Source organism: Embiotoca jacksoni, unplaced genomic scaffold (genome assembly GCF_022577435.1).
Source record: "Embiotoca jacksoni isolate LCO1_2020_lvr unplaced genomic scaffold, fEmbJac1.0.p SCAF_8, whole genome shotgun sequence".
Lineage (NCBI taxonomy): Eukaryota > Metazoa > Chordata > Actinopteri > Embiotocidae > Embiotoca > Embiotoca jacksoni.
This window is the reverse complement of record NW_027185436.1, coordinates 3,305,644-3,323,431: the sequence shown is the minus strand read 5'-3', so window position 1 is coordinate 3,323,431 and position 17,788 is coordinate 3,305,644. Positions and strand designations below refer to the sequence as shown.

Genomic DNA, 17,788 nt, shown 5'->3' with positions numbered 1-17,788 from the left:
TCTTTGACGAGCTTGCGGTATTGATATTCACTGCGACCTGACCGGCTAGATCTTATTGGCAGCAGAATGGGGCCGGTAGCGAAGGTGAAAACAAACTCCACATCAAAAGTAAACATCAATGGAAGCTTGTCACCTTAGTACATGCCATTGTTCAAGCTGCAGTATTTCCTGTTCTATCAATAGGATGTGCTGGTTTCTACCTCATCCTCAAGACTAATATCCTTCCAGAAGAACTTATCTGATGGAACCTTACACTTAAATCACCACATTGAAGATCAGGACTGAGGTCACTATTTGGAGTCTATTTCTTAAAGAGCTTACACTTTCTTGTGAGTGGTGAGACTCAACACACTCCCAAAAACAAAGTCGATAAAGTATCTGCTCATCAGGCGAGCGTGACAGCCTGAGAGATGAGACCACATCAATCATGTGGACTCCAATAGCCTCTCCGTGGCTCAGATGAAATAGGGAGCAGACTGGCGGCTCCTTAAATAGGCACCAAAGGAGCCAAATGGAGACCTTGTCCCTCTCTTTTATTTGGATGGGTCAACAGGTTTTTATACCCTCAAGAACTTTTGGGTGTTTCACTGCTGTTGAGAACCAAATATTTCCTTATTTCTAAAATTAGCTCACCTTATTTTTATCTCCTTAAATCAAGCTGTTTTTTCTGAAGTGTCTCTCAGCAGCATCTGCTTAGAAATCAAATGCAATGTGATTTCCTGAATGAAAAGGAGGATAGTATCAGACCAGTTCTACTTTCCCTCCGACTCTTCATTGTCACGTCTCATTTCTGCCATATAAAAAAATAACTTTCGCAGAAATGGAGGAACGGGACGTGTGATGAGCCCAAACCAGCTCTGGCATTAGGCTCCCCAGGGCAACTTCAGAGCAGCCGAGTCACAGCAGCAGCAGCTGTGTTCTGGCACCTGTTGACTACAGATGTCACCCAAAATCTGAATACGCGTCTGTGAGCTACTTAGAAGCACACTGCCTTTGTGTCGTTAAGGAGTTCTGGAGCTTGTTTTGAGGAGCTGTGTTGGTGGTGTGGATGTGTTTAGATGGAGGTCCCATGCCAATCTCTGACTTTTTCTGAACTGTGTTTTGACATTTCCTGTCCAACATCAAACCCTGCAGTTAAACGATGCCATTTTTAAATTTTTTTTTTTTTTTTTACAAAAGTCAAGTCAGATCTTCTCACACTGCACATTTAGTTTAAAAATACCTTTCTGCCAACATTTATTCCAGTTTCAACAAGCAAAAGGATTTTGAGGTGTAAATAAAATCTGGTATTTATTCAATTGGGCTTGAGTCCTCTTGAGTCCAGCAGCACGACAGAAAGTGTGACAGAAAAGTAAGCCTCTGCAGACTTAAAGTTGCATTCAACTAATTTTACTCTTCAGGTTATGTTTATTTGTCATAATAAGTACTTAGCATGTCAAAATAGTTGAAGGATGTCTCCTGTGGCTTTGAAGGTAGTGCCACACAGTCCAAAATAACAGCCCTGATTGAAACATAAGGGTTATTTCTTCTTGGGCTTTGAGACTTGTGCAGTTTGAAAGACATCAGCAATAACGAAGCACGAAGACACTTTAAATTTGTGAGGATTTATCTGCTTTAACATTACAGTACATTCAATTTCTTTGGACTTAGTCAGACAAAACAAGACATGTGAAACAATCCCCTTTGGCCCAGCTTGTAATTAATATGAAATCAATCAATATTGCCATTATTAAGGACAAAATCGATGGAAGAACCTGTGGTGTATCTTAAAATACTGTCTCCATATGGCTATAGGGGACTTTAAAAAGCACTTGTTGTAACCCCACCTCTCCCAAACTGAGAGATAGTCAGCATCAGTCACTTTCATCTGTTTTCATCACCTCCTCTTAGATAGATAACCCATCTGAGCTTCTCCTCTGGTATTCACTGTGGTGCAGTATGAAGCTAATGGCACGAATATACTTCAGACACCGCCTTATTTATCTTCTTACTACCATGATTTCCAAGTCAATTAGCCCAGTCAATATGCTGTGTCAGTTATTATCCACATTATACCATAGGTAAATTACTTCTAGGCTGCGCACCTCTATCAGGTTTACACCGAGGTAAAGGCAGTTGGACGGGAATTGGGATGACAGATTGATGGCACAGAAAGGAAACAACCTGAGCTCGGTGATTCAAGAGTGATTCGGAGGAGAAGTTATGGAAGCAGGAATATTGTATAGGAGCCATCATTAAATGAAAGGGAGTGGAATCTACAGCTGAAGTAAAGCCCCCTATGTAAAGTAGTGAGTGAGAGACAAGAATGCAGAGGGAAGCATTAGTATGCATGCTTCTCCTCTTTTTCTCCATCTTTCTCATTTCCCACAGTTCTCTATTGCAGTGTGATCTTCTGTGCCATCACCAGCTCTGCTACATCATCCTCCAAGATCCTCTATTCCCTGCTTCATCTTAAACATGCAATGTCTGTGACAGAGATGTCACATGGGGAAGGAGCAGCTGAAATCTTCTTTTGAGAAGCTCAGGAAGCTGTTGTGACACTCGATCTCTAACATTATGCTGCTGGCTGGCTCTGCAGAGAAGGGAGAAAGATGTATACCCCTGCCAAAGGGACATGGTTAAAATTGACTACAAGTTTAGAGATGCAAACACAGCACGCAAAAGAAACTTTCAAAGAGACGCAGGGCCGATGAAATATATATGGAGCTGGGCTGACACAGAGAATGAGGGTTTTGTCTTGCAGATGTATGTTTTGTTGTGTGGTGGCATTTTTATCCAGAATAGGCCATTTTCTTTCCCCTGCTGATCCAAACAGACTATAAGAAGCCTGCGCTGATTTGTATGAACTTCATCTAAAACCTCTATTTGGAATTCAGACCAAGTTGCAAGAAGCATTGCCTCATCAGACGCTCATTTTTTTTAAACAAATTGAGTGGGGAACAGCTGCAAATCTGGAGTTTCAGTTGCATGGAAAACAGTCATTACAGCAGTTACTTGGAGTGTGTGTGGAGCCTGTTTTGCGTACCAATGAAGTAGCACTGTCACCTGGGAATTCAATGAATTAAATAAAGCAGCGCAGGAAGTAATGTAATTCAGTGTTATTAGAGTGTTAATAGCTTTACTGTCTTATGCTATCACCAAACATTCAAATAATAAGCAAAAAAATAACAATACAGCTCAAAGTGTCCCATTTAGTGGGGCTAAAATGTAATGAAGTCTAATCTAGCATGACATTCTCTGTGAATGTTAATGAACCTGATAGCTATTTAATTAAAGTATTGACCTGCAACTATTTAGAACGAATTTGTATATCAGTATTCTATATTTACATAACGGGAACATCATCTGACCTAATTTGGTTCAATGCGATAAAATGTAGACAATTGCAGAATAGACAATACGAGCCAAGATGGTGCAGAATGAGAGAGATGTTGTCTTGCTCACAGATCAGTGTTTCCAACCTGCATGTCATCCTTTTTTCATAATTTCCCTTCCTTCTCTCCTTTCTTTGTGTCTCTGATGTTTTAGGTTTATTTCAGTCGCATTGCCTTTTAATTTGGGCTGGCATCCTTGAAATTAAAGGAAGATAAAAGGGAAACTGGCGCTATGTTAATATCTCTTTGAAGATGGAGTCAATCTGGCAACAGAATGCCTAGCCCTTATTTTCCCTTCCCTTTCCTCTCTTCCTGTATTCAGCACAGTGGATAAGAGATAACTGCAGACTCAGCTTAGCAACAGCTTACCTTAGGTGGAGGAACTCTTAAAGCCCCGTGCCTTTCATCTTGCTCCTTGTGGCAGAAACCAGGCTTTGTTTTGTCTTTTTAATCAACATATGGACATCTGAATATTTATCTATGTAATTTCTGCTTATTTGTACATCCCACCCTGCAGAGAGAAACAGACCGCACCTGTCTGGCTGGGTTTTTCAAAGGTTTCGATTAACCCCCATCGCAGTTTCTATGATAGGAATATGTGTATACCAAGTAGGGGAACTAAAACACTTTCTACACTTAGGCTGCGGGCATTATCAACTATGTCAGCATGCCATTATGAAAGACCTTCGTGCATTTAACCTGCATAATCCTCCATTAGAATTGCAGATCATGAAAATGTTATAAAGTAGAAACAACTTGTACTATGAGGGGTAAAACTTGCCAGACAGTTTTATGTAAATGTTGATGATGTAAGCTATAATTTTTCCCAAGAGTTACTCTTGACAATTGCTCCAAAGTGAGGCAGAGTTTCAGCGAATACTGCAATACAAATGAGAATCTACAAAAGCAGCAGTAGTAGTTGTAAAACATTTGGAAACAGCTTTTGCATCAGCTCTTGAAGCATATACTGTGATTCTACTGTGTTTCCACCTTTATTTGCTGCAAGCTTATTACATGTTCTTATTACTACTGGGCTGGAATAAAGTAAAAATATAGCAGGAATACTACTTGGAAACGGATTCACCGTTTCCTCTAGCCCTGTCATTAACAAAACATTTGATATAATTTTGTTCATTATAGACATGTATATTTTGAAGGATCCTAAGGAGAGCTTTTGAGCTAAAAAGTGCGAGAAGCAATCTGTCACAATGTTGATGACACCCATATCAGCACTTTGCACCCAAGCCACCAACTTCACTCGCCTCGAACGCGTCACGCTGTGACTTTAATATGCAGTTAATTACTCTCATCTTGACCTGCCAGTAAAATGAGGCCGGCTTCCAGTGTTGCCCATGTTCCTGTTATCTGTGCAAAAATGCATTAGCGTGTGCCCCCTTTAATGGCTTTAATTAGTCGTAAACGGAGCTTGATTCTCCTGTTAAGTGGATGGGGAGTCGATACTGTAATACAGTCCCAATATGCACTGCTCCAACTCTATCTCACTAAGAAGGTGGTGCACAGGAGGGTGGTTTGCAGAGCAATGGCAGAGGGCGGATAAACCCATTCAGTGATAAAGAAGGTATCACATACAGGCAGCACTCAGTCACCGCTCTGATATGAAACAGACAATTAGCGTGCTGCTGTAGCGACAGAGGAATCCTTACAGAGGAGCCGTTTCAATGTCAGTTACATAATGTGGAAAAAGTTTCCACGGCGCTGATGAAGCATCAGTAGGGCTTATTATCATGAGAGAAAAGGGAGCCAGGTCCTTGTCATTATAAAGTAAACATGCGACGTGACAGACAAAGAGAAGAGGTGCAGCGTATATTGAGCCTGTGTTTTCAGTCTTTCATGAGTGAAAAATGTCCAGAATGATTCTGCCAACACGAATATCAAGATGATTTTAGCTTCGGTTGCCCAATAAAAGCACCCCCAGTAAAACAGAAGACTCAGTAAACGAGGAAGCTTTGCGGAAGAGAGCCCAACAAAAGTCTATGTCAGTAAACTATACTCCTTTCATCCGCTCATCTGCAATAAAGTTTCCAGTCTCCAGTCTCCATTTGCTGAGTAGTGCCTTGCCTGGCCGGTGGTGAGGTGCAGTGCTTTCACACTGGAGGAAGCTAATGGCTGTTTATGGTTTCTAATGCATGATGCTATAGCTTTTGAAATAACAGGTCTCTAATACAATGTTGGGTGCAGATTGAATCTATTGACAGGAAATACTGTGATACCACAAGTGACCCTGTAGGATTTCTGAATGTACAGAATATGTTGATTTATTCACAGGGCATCCAGGTGAAATTTGGCTACCCTGAGAAGGTCCTCACTGCACACAAACTGATCAGGCACAGATAAAATGTTATCTGCTTTTAATAACTGCCATTATAACAATGTGTTACATAAAACCTCTGTACGAAGGAACAGAAAAGAATCTGCCGTTCAAAGTGTTTATAATCTTCCACCAAAGCTCTCCAATAAACAATAAAGAACACACATGTAATAGATGTACAAAGACAGTCGATTTCAACTGACCTTTTCAAAATAAGTGAACATTTTGTTTTGTCACCAAAAGCTCTTTGGGCCAAAGAATCCACTTGAGACTATTTTTAAAGGTTACCTGTGAAAAAGATGCGTATATGTGAGCAGTGTTTTGTAATTCAACTTTGTACGTTCTTTACTACCTGTAAGATGTTGATACTGCACATAATTGATATGCATGACTCGTCTTCTACATGACAACCATACTTTATCTACATTACATAGGCTTGCATATATAAGAAGATATTTACAGGAAGGACAATTGAATTACAGCTCTTTTCCCTCCTTCTGGTGGTAATTTATGTGGGTAAAAACCTTGAAAACCTCTTTTATCTTCAAGAAATAAACCCTGTATAATATTATAAATAATATATTAACCTGCTCAGAAATGCATCTGATGATACAATGGGCTGTTGACATTAGATATTAACTCTGGTATTGACTTTTGGATGAAAACTACTCTTCTGCTTTGATTTCTGTTACTCCAGTAGTCCAATAGCTGAATTCCCAGGTGTGATTTTGAACTGCTGATCAGATTCTGTAGAGTTTCCAGCCCTAATTTCAGTGTCACGGTAGAGTAAGCAACAATAAACAAGGGAGAGGTTCAGGTGTCTTTAACTTGGAGGGGAAGGTGTAACTATTTCATGGCTGTTTTCTTCCAGGCTTCACTGTAGGAGATGCGAATGTGACACAAACCGACTCACCCCTCCTGAAAATACGGCCTCGCCTGTTAAACTTTGTGTGAGTCAGCAAGCAACGGGGAGTGGGGTGGGGGTGGTTCAAGCAGCAGCCAGTGTGTGTGTGTGTGTGTGTGTGTGTGTGTGTGTGTGTGTGTGTGTGTGTGTGTGTGTGTGTGTGTGTGTGTGTGTGTGTGTGTACGCACAGATGTCAAGCTTGTCCTGCTGAAGTGTGTATGAGATGAGAGGAAAAGTGGAGAAAGACTACGCGCTCTCTCTCACGTCTCATATTTCTCTGTGGTGTAATGTGCCACCTATTCATGCAATGCCTTTTAAAGTCATGGTGGGAATCGCTTCACAGTCAGGTACGAAACTCAATATGCTAATGCCTTCCAGGGGAGCGATAGAGGGGGAGAAAACATAACCTGTCAATTACCCACGGCAAAACCACTGAAAGATTTATTGAAAACCGCCGGAAAATTCTACAAGACAAATGAGCTCAGACACGTGACTCATCAAACACAAGCCTACAGTTGTTCAGCTAATTATGATATCATGTCAATAAAATTAACCTCCTCTGACTTACTGACATCAAGTTGAATGGCATTGTGTTTATGGAAACTTCTGGCAATTGTATCTCCATCGACTACTTCTCGAAAATTCATAAATTTTCAGACTTTGATTCATGCTAACAGAGGAAAGACCTGCTGTCAAAACTCATTATCCAAAGAAAAGGGAGGAAAATGCAAAATGAGTCAATACATCTGGGGACGTAGGTGTAGGGCTGCTGGAGCGCACCGGAAACCATGCTCCAACACTTTTGAGTGAGGAAATAACATTTTCACAGTTCTCTTGATCCGGGTGGAATTCATTTACATTTGTTAAGTGCATGGATACTCCATTTATCCATTTAAAAAAAAAAAAAAAAAAAAAAAAGCCTTCTTTCGTTTCAACAGACAGAAACCCTTCATTTCTTAATGAGACTTTTATTGTAAAGTATTTGCAGAAACATTTTGTGACTGAAATTGGACAATACTTTGAGTAAGTAATTCGGAACAACTATTGAGATTTGCATGACTTTATTAAATTAAATTAAAAAAAAACATCTAGGTTGCACTATTGGCTTTGTAAACTAGCCTCCACAGTGGGTACACAACAATAGAAACAAGCCAAAAATGTGCGCACCCGTGTGTGTGCTCGTATATGCGCGCGTCACAGGTGTGTTCCAGTGCTCCGACAAAAAGCAGTACATCACTGGTTGGGAAGACGAAAAAACAATATATCCCAGATACACCATACATCTGGAAGGCCTTGCTACAATAGTCTATTGTCTTCCGGTGATGGCGCAGTTTCACTCCCATGAGTGCCGGCTGGTTGAGGACCCCAGAATTGGTTTCAGACTATTTAGTGTCGCACACAGACATCATCAGGACCCCTCAGCATAATTTGTTTACAGCTCGCGATGGTGTGTTGGCAGCGCTCATCTCTCTCCCTGGAATAATTGCTGTGATGACAGGCTTTACTGGGAACATGTACAGGCATATGAAAACAAGCACCATTTTAGATTAGAGGGTGTGGAAAGCGAGCCAAGCTGACGCGCCTGCAAGTGACATATTCCCGGTACAATCTTTTTTACTCATCAGATCAATTCTTCCTTTGTGCTCTCCAAACCTCAATGTCAAAGGGATTTCATGGGAATTTTTTTTTTTACACATATCTACTGCCTATTCGTATGGGCTGAGAGACGTGTCAAAATTCTGCACTGCGGGATCTACATGCAGGTGGATACAGAGACACTATCACCAATTCTAACATATTAAAGACAAAAAATATATATATATTTGGTGTTCTTAACACCCAGAGAGATCGTCATAAAAAAAATTAAAAAAAAAAAAACATCTGTGAAAAAAAAAGTGATGCATTTTTCAAACCTAGCAGCAGTGTTGGTTGGAATAAATACTAAAAACGGGTAATTATCATAATCACTGATTGTCAACATGGTTGAGCAAACAAACGTCATTATACACTCCTGAAACTCATAATTTAAAAGAGAACATGCAAAGATAAGGATTTGAAACCCCAATTTATGGTGGGGAAACCAAGTGGGAACCTCTTGGGCTGAAAATAAAGGCCAACATGGAAGTGCTAAAACCTGCAATTCCTCCAATGGCCCCTTGAGGCTGCCTTCAAAAGTGAGTCAATTCTATAAACTGTAAAAGAGGACGTAGCTTCTGGTTTCTGAAAAGTGAGACCGATACGAAAGGCCATGAAGTGCAATGCTATCGAGGGCTGGTTGGGGTTGGCCCAAAAAAGTCTCTGGCTTCAAAGACTCCCATTCAACTTCTTCAATGAAATAGGTCAATAGCTTTTTTCCACAAGTCATTATGGTGTCATTCACAACATTCACGCCTGCTGATTAGTTATCTTTCAGTCCATCTGAAAATAACCCTATCATTATATAGATATTAGGCCTCAAAAAGCGGTATGTTTGGGGGCGTGTCTATTTGATTGACAGGCCCATGGTAGAGTCATGTTTTTGCCAACGGTGGGCGGGCGTACTGTCCTCGGAGAGGGAATCAGATCCCAGCACGTCCAAATATGATCATTTCTGGTTCCAGAAAAACAAGTTGGCAACAACCGAAATGCCGAACTTGAGACTTGATTCAACCCTCTTGGTCATTTCACATGTTAAAATGCCCAACTTTATAGCAGAAATAAACACGTGTACAGCCTGGTACAGAAAGTACAGAAGTTTTACAACATTTATGCAAACCATAAGAGGGGTGAATGTTTATATAATTCAACCATTCCATTCATATTAAGACTTCAGGCAAAATAAATGAAAGGGTTGCTTTGAGTGACAGGTGGGTGCCATGACAATTGGCGAGCTGCCTGCAGGTTTCGACAACCGGGATTTACTCGGCCAGCCACAGCTCCACCCCGGCACTACCTCTTTGCCTATTTTTGGATTAACTGGAAGTAAGGCAGGGTCCGGCACTGCCAAGATGGCGGCGGCCAGAGAACTGCACTTATAAAACGCTCCTCAGTAATCCTCCTATGGCTGACATCGCAGCACTACGTCCATTTTGTATATACAGTCTATGGCAATAACACTGCAACAAGTAACACTTGTGGTGAAAAAAAAAAAAAAAAACAGAATCAAGAGAAAAACTCACTCGACATACGAGTTCATAACCTCAGCTCAGGATGTTGTTACAGCCTCGGATGGTGCGCTGGTTCTTAAACCCAGGACTTAAACCCACGGATGACATATGGGCCATGTAAACCTCATCAGTGGCTGAAATCCTTGTTCGCTACTTTCCTGCCAGCCACCACTGGATCCATACTGAATCCCCCTCCATCATCATCCCTCTATCTTCCCACCCCTCCCCGCCGCTTCCCCTGAGCCCAGCAGATTACAGATATCATTATAATGGACGTCCTGGCAGGCTAGCTGCGGTCACATTTAATTTGCTGTGGCCTGATATCTACACAAGATAATCAGCATTTACACCTGAGAGGGAAGACAGAAAGATGACCGACAATGTGTATGTGGGTGCGACAGTAATGGAATTAGTGAGAAGAAAAATCACCAAGATAATGCGAGAGGAGTGAGAGAAGGCAAGAGTAAAGGAAAGATTGCAAAGAATCGGAAGGAATATGTATTTGGTAGACAATCCACAGGGACAAAAGGAGGGTGCAGATGAAGTGCACTTGTAAGATTTGCATTTTAATAAGGATAACCTACTTTGGGCCCCGGAGATGACTGAGAGCAAAACCTGATTCACACGGACATCCCTAAACAGAGACCTTACATCTTAGCTTGGAGGGAGTTGCCTTTCATTCCTACTGTGTTTTGCTTTCCAAGGGCAGCCCTGTCCAATTACATGCAGATAAACAGGAGTACTGTTCTTTCAAACTGAAGGTTATAGGCTGCTCTTAGTGCAGCAGACGAGTGGGATCTTCATTGATTCCACCTTTATGCTTGTGAGTATGTTTAGAAACTTCCATCCCTCCCGTAGTAGTTGCAGGATTATGCATTTCCTGCTCTACAAATCCCTTTACTCCCACCTGCCAGAGAGGACACTGATGTGTGTATAAAAGAAAGGTATCGGCCACCGAAGAAAGCCGCCAGAATGGGTATATATCATATATGTTTAGCACCTACGGAATGAGCTTTCACATCTGTAACAGATCAATTTTGCCTGAGCTGAGGAGTGATGACCTATTTCTTTTGAAGGGCTCCCCATACATATTTCAGCTTCCAACTACCGAGCTCACAGGGAGGTGCATTACTGTTGTGAATGTATTGCAACGTGACGGAAAGTGCAATCCGTCACTGAATTTCTGAAAGGCTTTGTTCTACCACGTCTTAAGTGGAAGTACCTATCTATCTGTCTGTCTGTCTGTCTGTCTGGCTGGCTGGCTGTCTGGCTGTTAGTCGGCCAGTCTGTCGGTCTGTTGAATTTATGTTTAGCCATCAAAAGGTGCTTTTTTCTTTCCCTTCTCACCACCCGTTCATTTCTTGCTAGTATATGCAGTCTTAAGCACACAGTATTTGTCCTTCACATAAAACACCCTGAAGTCATCTTTCAGAAGTTCACTTTGAATGAAGATGAAGAAGAAGAAGAATAGATTCCAACAATGCATACAGTGGAGAGAGGTGACCCCTTGGCTTTTAAACAACGCGCTGCCCAGGATTCAGTAAGACACTGCATCAAAACACCAACTCCCATCTGTCGGGTTTGCCAGCTATTCACAACAAGCGGCAGACTCACTCAGTATGATCAGAAGGATTGGTGGGGAGTTCATTTTGCGTCACTACCACTAATGAGATCAACATGGCTAAAAATACCAGGGAATATTTATCTATGCTTGGAGGAAAAAAAAAATTAAAATCTAAGGTTCTTCCTCAGGATATCCTCCCTCGAAAAACTTCAGCTGAACATTTTGTAGTCCTGCTGTAAATCCACAGCAGCCTCACTCGGTGCAGGCTTCACATCAGGTTGTCAGAAAATGTGTCTAATTATATAAAAATGTCATTTGTGTTTATCTACTAGAGCTGATTTTTTTCCAGGACAGGCAGGAAATACTTTCTGATATTGTTGGGTTCATTATATTTTCATTACTGCTCAAGACAGCTTTGATTCGGATAGAATTAACCTGAAAACTCTATCTGACTCTGCAGTGTCTATCTGTGTGTGTTTTGGTGTGAACCTCTGGCCTTACACTGCTCACATCTTGGATCAGCCAGCCACTTTATCTGAGTAGCACTGTAGCCTGCAAGAAGAGGAGCAGGGTTGACTTATAAGGCTGACAACAGCTCCATTCATGCGTCTAATTTAAGAGCAGCTTCTGCTCTGTCTAATTAACAATTTACTAGGCCATCAGTCAGCCTCCCCATTGTGGTATAATCAGCGTCACCAACATTCGAGCGGCTCAGCGCACACTTTTTGCATTCGCAATAGGATTAGAACGACCATGCAACTTTCACGGATACACAAACAGAAAAGTGGGCACTGCGAGTTCAAAGGACGCAGCGAGAACAATCCGTGAAACCGCAGGTTGAAAGACGACATTGAGAGGGGCAGTGTGTTCGACAAATTAGCCAGCTCTGCCCGTGCATGCTGGGAGCTGCAGCACTATAATGTTAGTGCCGTGTAAAGGAATCAACAGATGCATTTCCACTCCCATTGGGAGGGGAGGCTTTTGTGTTCTTACCGGCTCAGCCAGTCGGTTTGTCTCACGATTCTGGTGTCAACACAGCTCTGATGCAACTGCATATTGTATGCAAATTTCTCTTGTCTTTTTTTAATGGTTGGGTTAGGCATATTGGAGGGTTTGATCTGCTCTGTTATGCGCAGGCACCTTTAAAGGATTATGATAGTGTCAGAATGGATTTTTGTTAAAAGGCATAAATAAATCCCCCCATAAAGACTCCACCCGCGTCACCACCCTAAAGTTGCATAACACCAATTCATCTGGTCCTCCTTCTTCTCCCACACCCTCCTCGAGACAAGAGCCAGCACTTGTCTTTATTTTTATTTTTTTCATTTTAGGACAGGAGTGGGGGGGTCGAATCTGCAGTGCTCTTTGTCTCCCCAAATATTCTGACAGTACAATAATAACCCACAGAGAGGATTAAGGACTGGTAATCTGGGGGAATAGTGTATTTCATTTTGAGTGCTTTCGCCCCTTAGCTTCCTCTGTATAAACAAATAGAATTTTGCTCGTTTATCCACTTAGTTCCTCTGTCTTGCTGATTAGCAGTGAAGGGCTGGGAGACTGGGATAACCTAGAGCGGATGGTTCCAAGGATATCTGAGGCCAACATGCCTGTGTGTGTATCAGTGGGAATCTGTATATGTATTTGTGTGTGTGCGTGCGTGTGTGTGTGTGTGCGTGTACTGTATAAACAAATGTAGTGCTACTTGAAGGGCGCGGCCAATTAAAAGAAGCCCCTGAAGGAACGTCCTCATCAGGATGCAGTGAACACAGCAGATCCACTCTCAGATAGCCTGCTGCGGTCTGTCACTGTAACTAAGGCATTAATACCACCGAGCTCTGTGGCACGCAATATTGACATCTTCATCCTTTTAACATTGGCGAATCAATAATTAACAGTAGATTACAGTGGATCACAAATTGTTTAACACTCACTCTCGTATTTTGTGTTTGTAGGTTGTGACTGATTGTGCAATTATAGTCCTAAACAAATTGGATATGACACCATCATTAAAGAACCCAAATTTGAAACGATATTTTTCCATTCATAACAAAATGCCAAACTGCAATAAAATGTCCATTAAATGGGAAATAGACTGATAAAATTTTATAATATATTATTTTAATCTGCTGTCATGCATTACATAAAACTCTTGCGTCTTAAAACTAGCGCCTCTTGTTTTAATTCATAACTCCCCAAAGATGTTATTACATCACCCAACAGTGCATAACAAGAACATTTACATTTTGGAAACAATTAGCGGGATTAAAACTCTTTCCAGCAAGAGTTCAATACCAATTATCAAACAATGTATTATGCTAACTGCTGCTATATAAAATCTGGCTGAACAGGTGAATGAGGAGCTGGATGGGAAGAGGACTTTGTTGTGATGGAACAAAACAAAAAAAGCAGTGTTGTTCAGAGAAGACAGAGATTAAAGCAGACCAAGACTGCTGTCTGCCCTGTTTGGAGCCAAAGGGGGGAACTGTCTGTATTTACCCTCAATGCCTCCAATGGCAATACAGAGGTGTGTATTGTTGCTGAATACACCTGAATTCCCAAGCAAAGACTTCTGTTTACCTCCATCATTGACTTGGGTTGAAGAGGAACCACTTGTTGCTCTCTTTATGGTCTGTGCTGACTCACATTGATACCCCAAACCTCACCCCAAAGGCACAATAACCAAACTATGACTGTTATCAACCTCTATTGGTGACCAGGAGGAACTGCAAAAGCATGATCAACATTAACTTGTCGGCTCCTCTTGTAGCTGCACAGGTCTCTGGTTCAGGTAATGAGACGTATTAGTCTTCATAGCTTAAAGCGCTTGTTCATAGCAACATCCTCGACTATTAAAGACTTGGGAAGAGGTGAATAAATGAGACTGAGGAGGAAGGGAGCATGAAAAACCAGAAGCAAAAATAGAAATGAAAGCCAGAAATCTCCACATCTAGCAGAGTAATCAATAAACCAGTTACATTGATCAACAGCCATCACAGATATATTATGGTCTATACTGTAGGAATCCATATAAAAATCCTATATCTGATTACCACATGAGATAAGTGGTGCTTTTATTGGTCTCATTGTTGACCGTGACCAATTAAGAGGAATAAACTGCACTCAAACTCTCCAGAATGTAAACAACATCCCCAATAATCCTACAAATTGTTTTCCTCTCTCATTTGCTTGAAGCATCCGTTCAGCACGGACACCTTTACTCGAAAATGTATTTCTAAGTGTCTTTCTCTCTCTTGCCTCTCCCTTCCTCAGAACTCCCCATAAACTCACAGAACACTACACCCACACACACATTATCCCTTCCAGCCCTCCCCCTGCGCTTGTGTAAACACCCATACACAGAGATGGATCAATTTCACATTCTCTTTCAGGGTGCAGAAGATGCTGGGTCTCCTTGTCAGTTAATTTCATGATGTTTGATCCCACCTAATGCTGCTATGCAAATCAGCTATTGTTATTTCTCTTTTTTTTTAATGTGTGTATGTGCACCATCTTTTTTTTATGACTTAATACATTCTAAACTATTATCTTGCCAACTCAGATAGCTGCATCTTCTGGCCTATTTTAGAAAATAGGGCAGAGTTTTTGGCAAGACACTGCCAAAAAAATAACAGTTAACTAATTGAAAAAAAAAATGCCCTCATTGTGTAGTAGTTTAAAACTTACGAAGAGAAAGCTTTCAGTTCCACCAATGGTTTTATCCGTTCATTTGGACTTTATTGGCTTTGCTTGGCAGTAGACAGGGAGCAATAGCACCCCCGAGCAACAGCTTTCTCACAGACGCATTTGATCATATGCTGACTGGGTGAAAAGAGTATAAATTAAAGTCCCTCCTCACTCTGACACTTTAAACACAAGACACGACAAGCCATATTTTCTCAGCCTAATCAGGAGCCTGAAAGATGGATACCAATAAGAATTGCAGCTGGGAAAAAAAAACAAATCAGACATAGGTGTGTGTCAGAGGCTAAATCACACCAGCAGTCGGATGATGAAAACTTGCCTGTAGGGTCTGAGGGACCCAGAGCCATTCTCTGCCAAAGAAGGGGTGTGCACTTGAATTTGCATCACCCTGTGACATATCAAAGAGAATGCACAAGCAGATGTGCCTCTTTGATTTTCCTAGTTGTGAAATGCAAAGTTATTCTGTAGGCCCACAATAATCTGCGGTTTTCTTACCATAATCCTGCAGTTTTAGTCAAGTAATGAACAACGTGAGGACGACAGAGTGTGTACAGCATGTTGCATAAGCTGTGTGTGTGTGTGTGTGTGTGTGTGTGTGTGTGTGCTGAGGCAGTGTATGCACTGGTGGGGCGGGGTGGAAATGAGGGTTTTCCACAAGCTCTTGGAAACTGCATGTTACATACATGTACTAAGGCTATCTATCTATCTATCTATCTATCTATCTATCTATCTATCTATCTATCACTGTGCTGCTTATTAAACAGCACACGCCATGTCAATGTTCTTCTCTCTGCACCGCATTAAACACACGGTATTTACAAAACACACACTGGGTACAATCAGGTGCAGGAAGACACACACTGTCGTGCCAGGTGCTTCGTCCTCCCTCCCTGCCCCTCCTAATGTGTGGGCGCGCACACGCAAACAACCACTCATTCACACAGCCTACACCACGCTCCTGCCAAGAAATTAAATTCATAGCCATTTCTGGCGGGAATGGGAGAGCATTCCTGCCCTCATTAGAATAGCTCCAAGACCAGTCGGTGAAAGCTACGAGGCCCAGTTTGCTGTCACTCGGGCGGCACCCTGAGTGGGACGATGCCACAAAAACACCAATTATATGCCAAGGAGCTGGAGAGCCGAGCGAGATTATTGGGCCGCCAAGCGGACCATCTGCAGACTTCATCAAAAGCTCAGCCCACAGCGTCCAGACGGGCTGAAGCGGATGCCCGGGTTAAGTTGCGATATCATGCAGAGCATATTCACCGCCACAACCAATATATGGCCTCTTACGCGCACTCGCCGCGCACTAATACACGCACGCATACACAGAGAGAAAGTGAGGCGCGCGCACAAAATCTGCTCTGAATTACGACTCAATTAGGACCCAATGAGTCAAGGTCGTTTGTAGCCGCAATATCCATTTGCGCTTCTTGTTACTCCGATACAAAATTAAAATGATAAATCCTTACAGCGCAAATTAAAAGGTGTGTTTTTTTTGTGTCTTTCGTCAGTCCTGCATTAGTTTAACCAAACAGCGGGGGTGCCAGAGGAGTAAACTCCAATTAGGACACCTGATTTATATTTGGTTGTGTCTATTCTCCACAGAGCGGTGTCACCGCACCGTTGTGGATTTTATCAATGCGCAGTAAAGCAGCGGGATCCTCATGTCTGCGTAATGTGAAAACTTTACAAAGATGTCCTGCTGTCTAATGTGTACTCACCATCAATAATGACGGTCTTCATGGTTTGGATGGGGCTGAAATCCAGAAGCTGAATAAATCCAAGTCGAATGAATCCCAACGTGTGTAGAGATAGGTCGGATATCCGCTGTTTATTGCAATTAATGGCTGATTGCAAATCCAGGAGACAGACTGAAGCACCCCTGCACCCCTCAAACTTTAGCCGTAGGTCTTCCCGAGTGGAGAGCGACGTCTCCGGCTGCACCCTGGCTCAGTCATGTGGACAAGGGATTCAAAAAAACAGTCAACAATAAACATCCAAATTGGGATCAGTAGACTCGACACACCAGTCGACACCTCCCCAAAATATAGGACGCGCAAACAGCTCCGGAGAAGAGCTCAAAGTGTTAAAGGCAGAAGCGAAGAATCAGCGACACAGGCGAAAAAACAGTATTGAATCCATCTTTTGAAATCGCAGCACATATCCAGTCCGATCACTTACCCCGTGGTATATTTCCCAAGTACACGGAGAAAAGTGTGTGGTGTGTGAGCACGGATGTCGGCCGCACTGGTGCGCGTCAGTGTGCGTTCACCGTGGAGAGGTGGGAAGGGAGGGAGGGCGGGGCGGCGAGGTGCGTTTGGCGGAAAGAGACAGAAAGAGGGAGAGAATTTGAAGATTAATGTTTTATGGGACTGTATCACGCTGCAAAAAATATGAATTCTCAAAGTATCATTTTCACATCAATCATGACAAAGAAAAGGATACCTATCTTTGCCATGTTTATCGTTACCAAATATGCATTATAAATCTCTGAAATAAACAAAACATAAATGGATAAACTTAGAATGTCACATAACTGGTGGAATATCAAGATTATGAGAATGAATGTGAGACTTGATGACTTATTCAGACAGACATTTCTTGCAGCGCTGCGCTGTAATGAATGTTTTATGTGCAGGGTGGTGGGTTGGTGGTGGTGGTGGAGGAGGAGATGTTGGTGGGTGGGTGGGGAGGTGACGTGAGGCGAATCCTTTTGGATCGGACACGGCCAGGCACGCACATGAATACGAAAACATCCCCAAAAGA

At 42.1% G+C, this 17,788-nt stretch overlaps 1 protein-coding gene across 2 annotated transcripts in view; it reads right to left on the bottom strand.

The window, feature by feature from the left end:
* The window catches only part of rtn4r (reticulon 4 receptor), a 270,401-nt gene extending 253,069 nt beyond the window's left edge, over positions 1-17,332 (bottom strand). Inside the window, exons 1-2 of one of the 2 annotated variants that reach the window (XM_069138316.1) lie at positions 17,204-17,332; positions 16,744-16,967 (exon numbers count right to left, since the gene is read on the bottom strand). In XM_069138316.1, coding sequence (XP_068994417.1) covers positions 16,744-16,765 — 22 coding nt within the window. In that variant the 5' untranslated portion in view covers positions 16,766-16,967; positions 17,204-17,332. Of the gene's footprint in view, positions 1-16,743 lie in introns of both variants that reach the window. The other variant, XM_069138315.1, reaches the window with a different exon arrangement.
* Between the last annotated feature and the right edge of the window lie 456 nt (positions 17,333-17,788).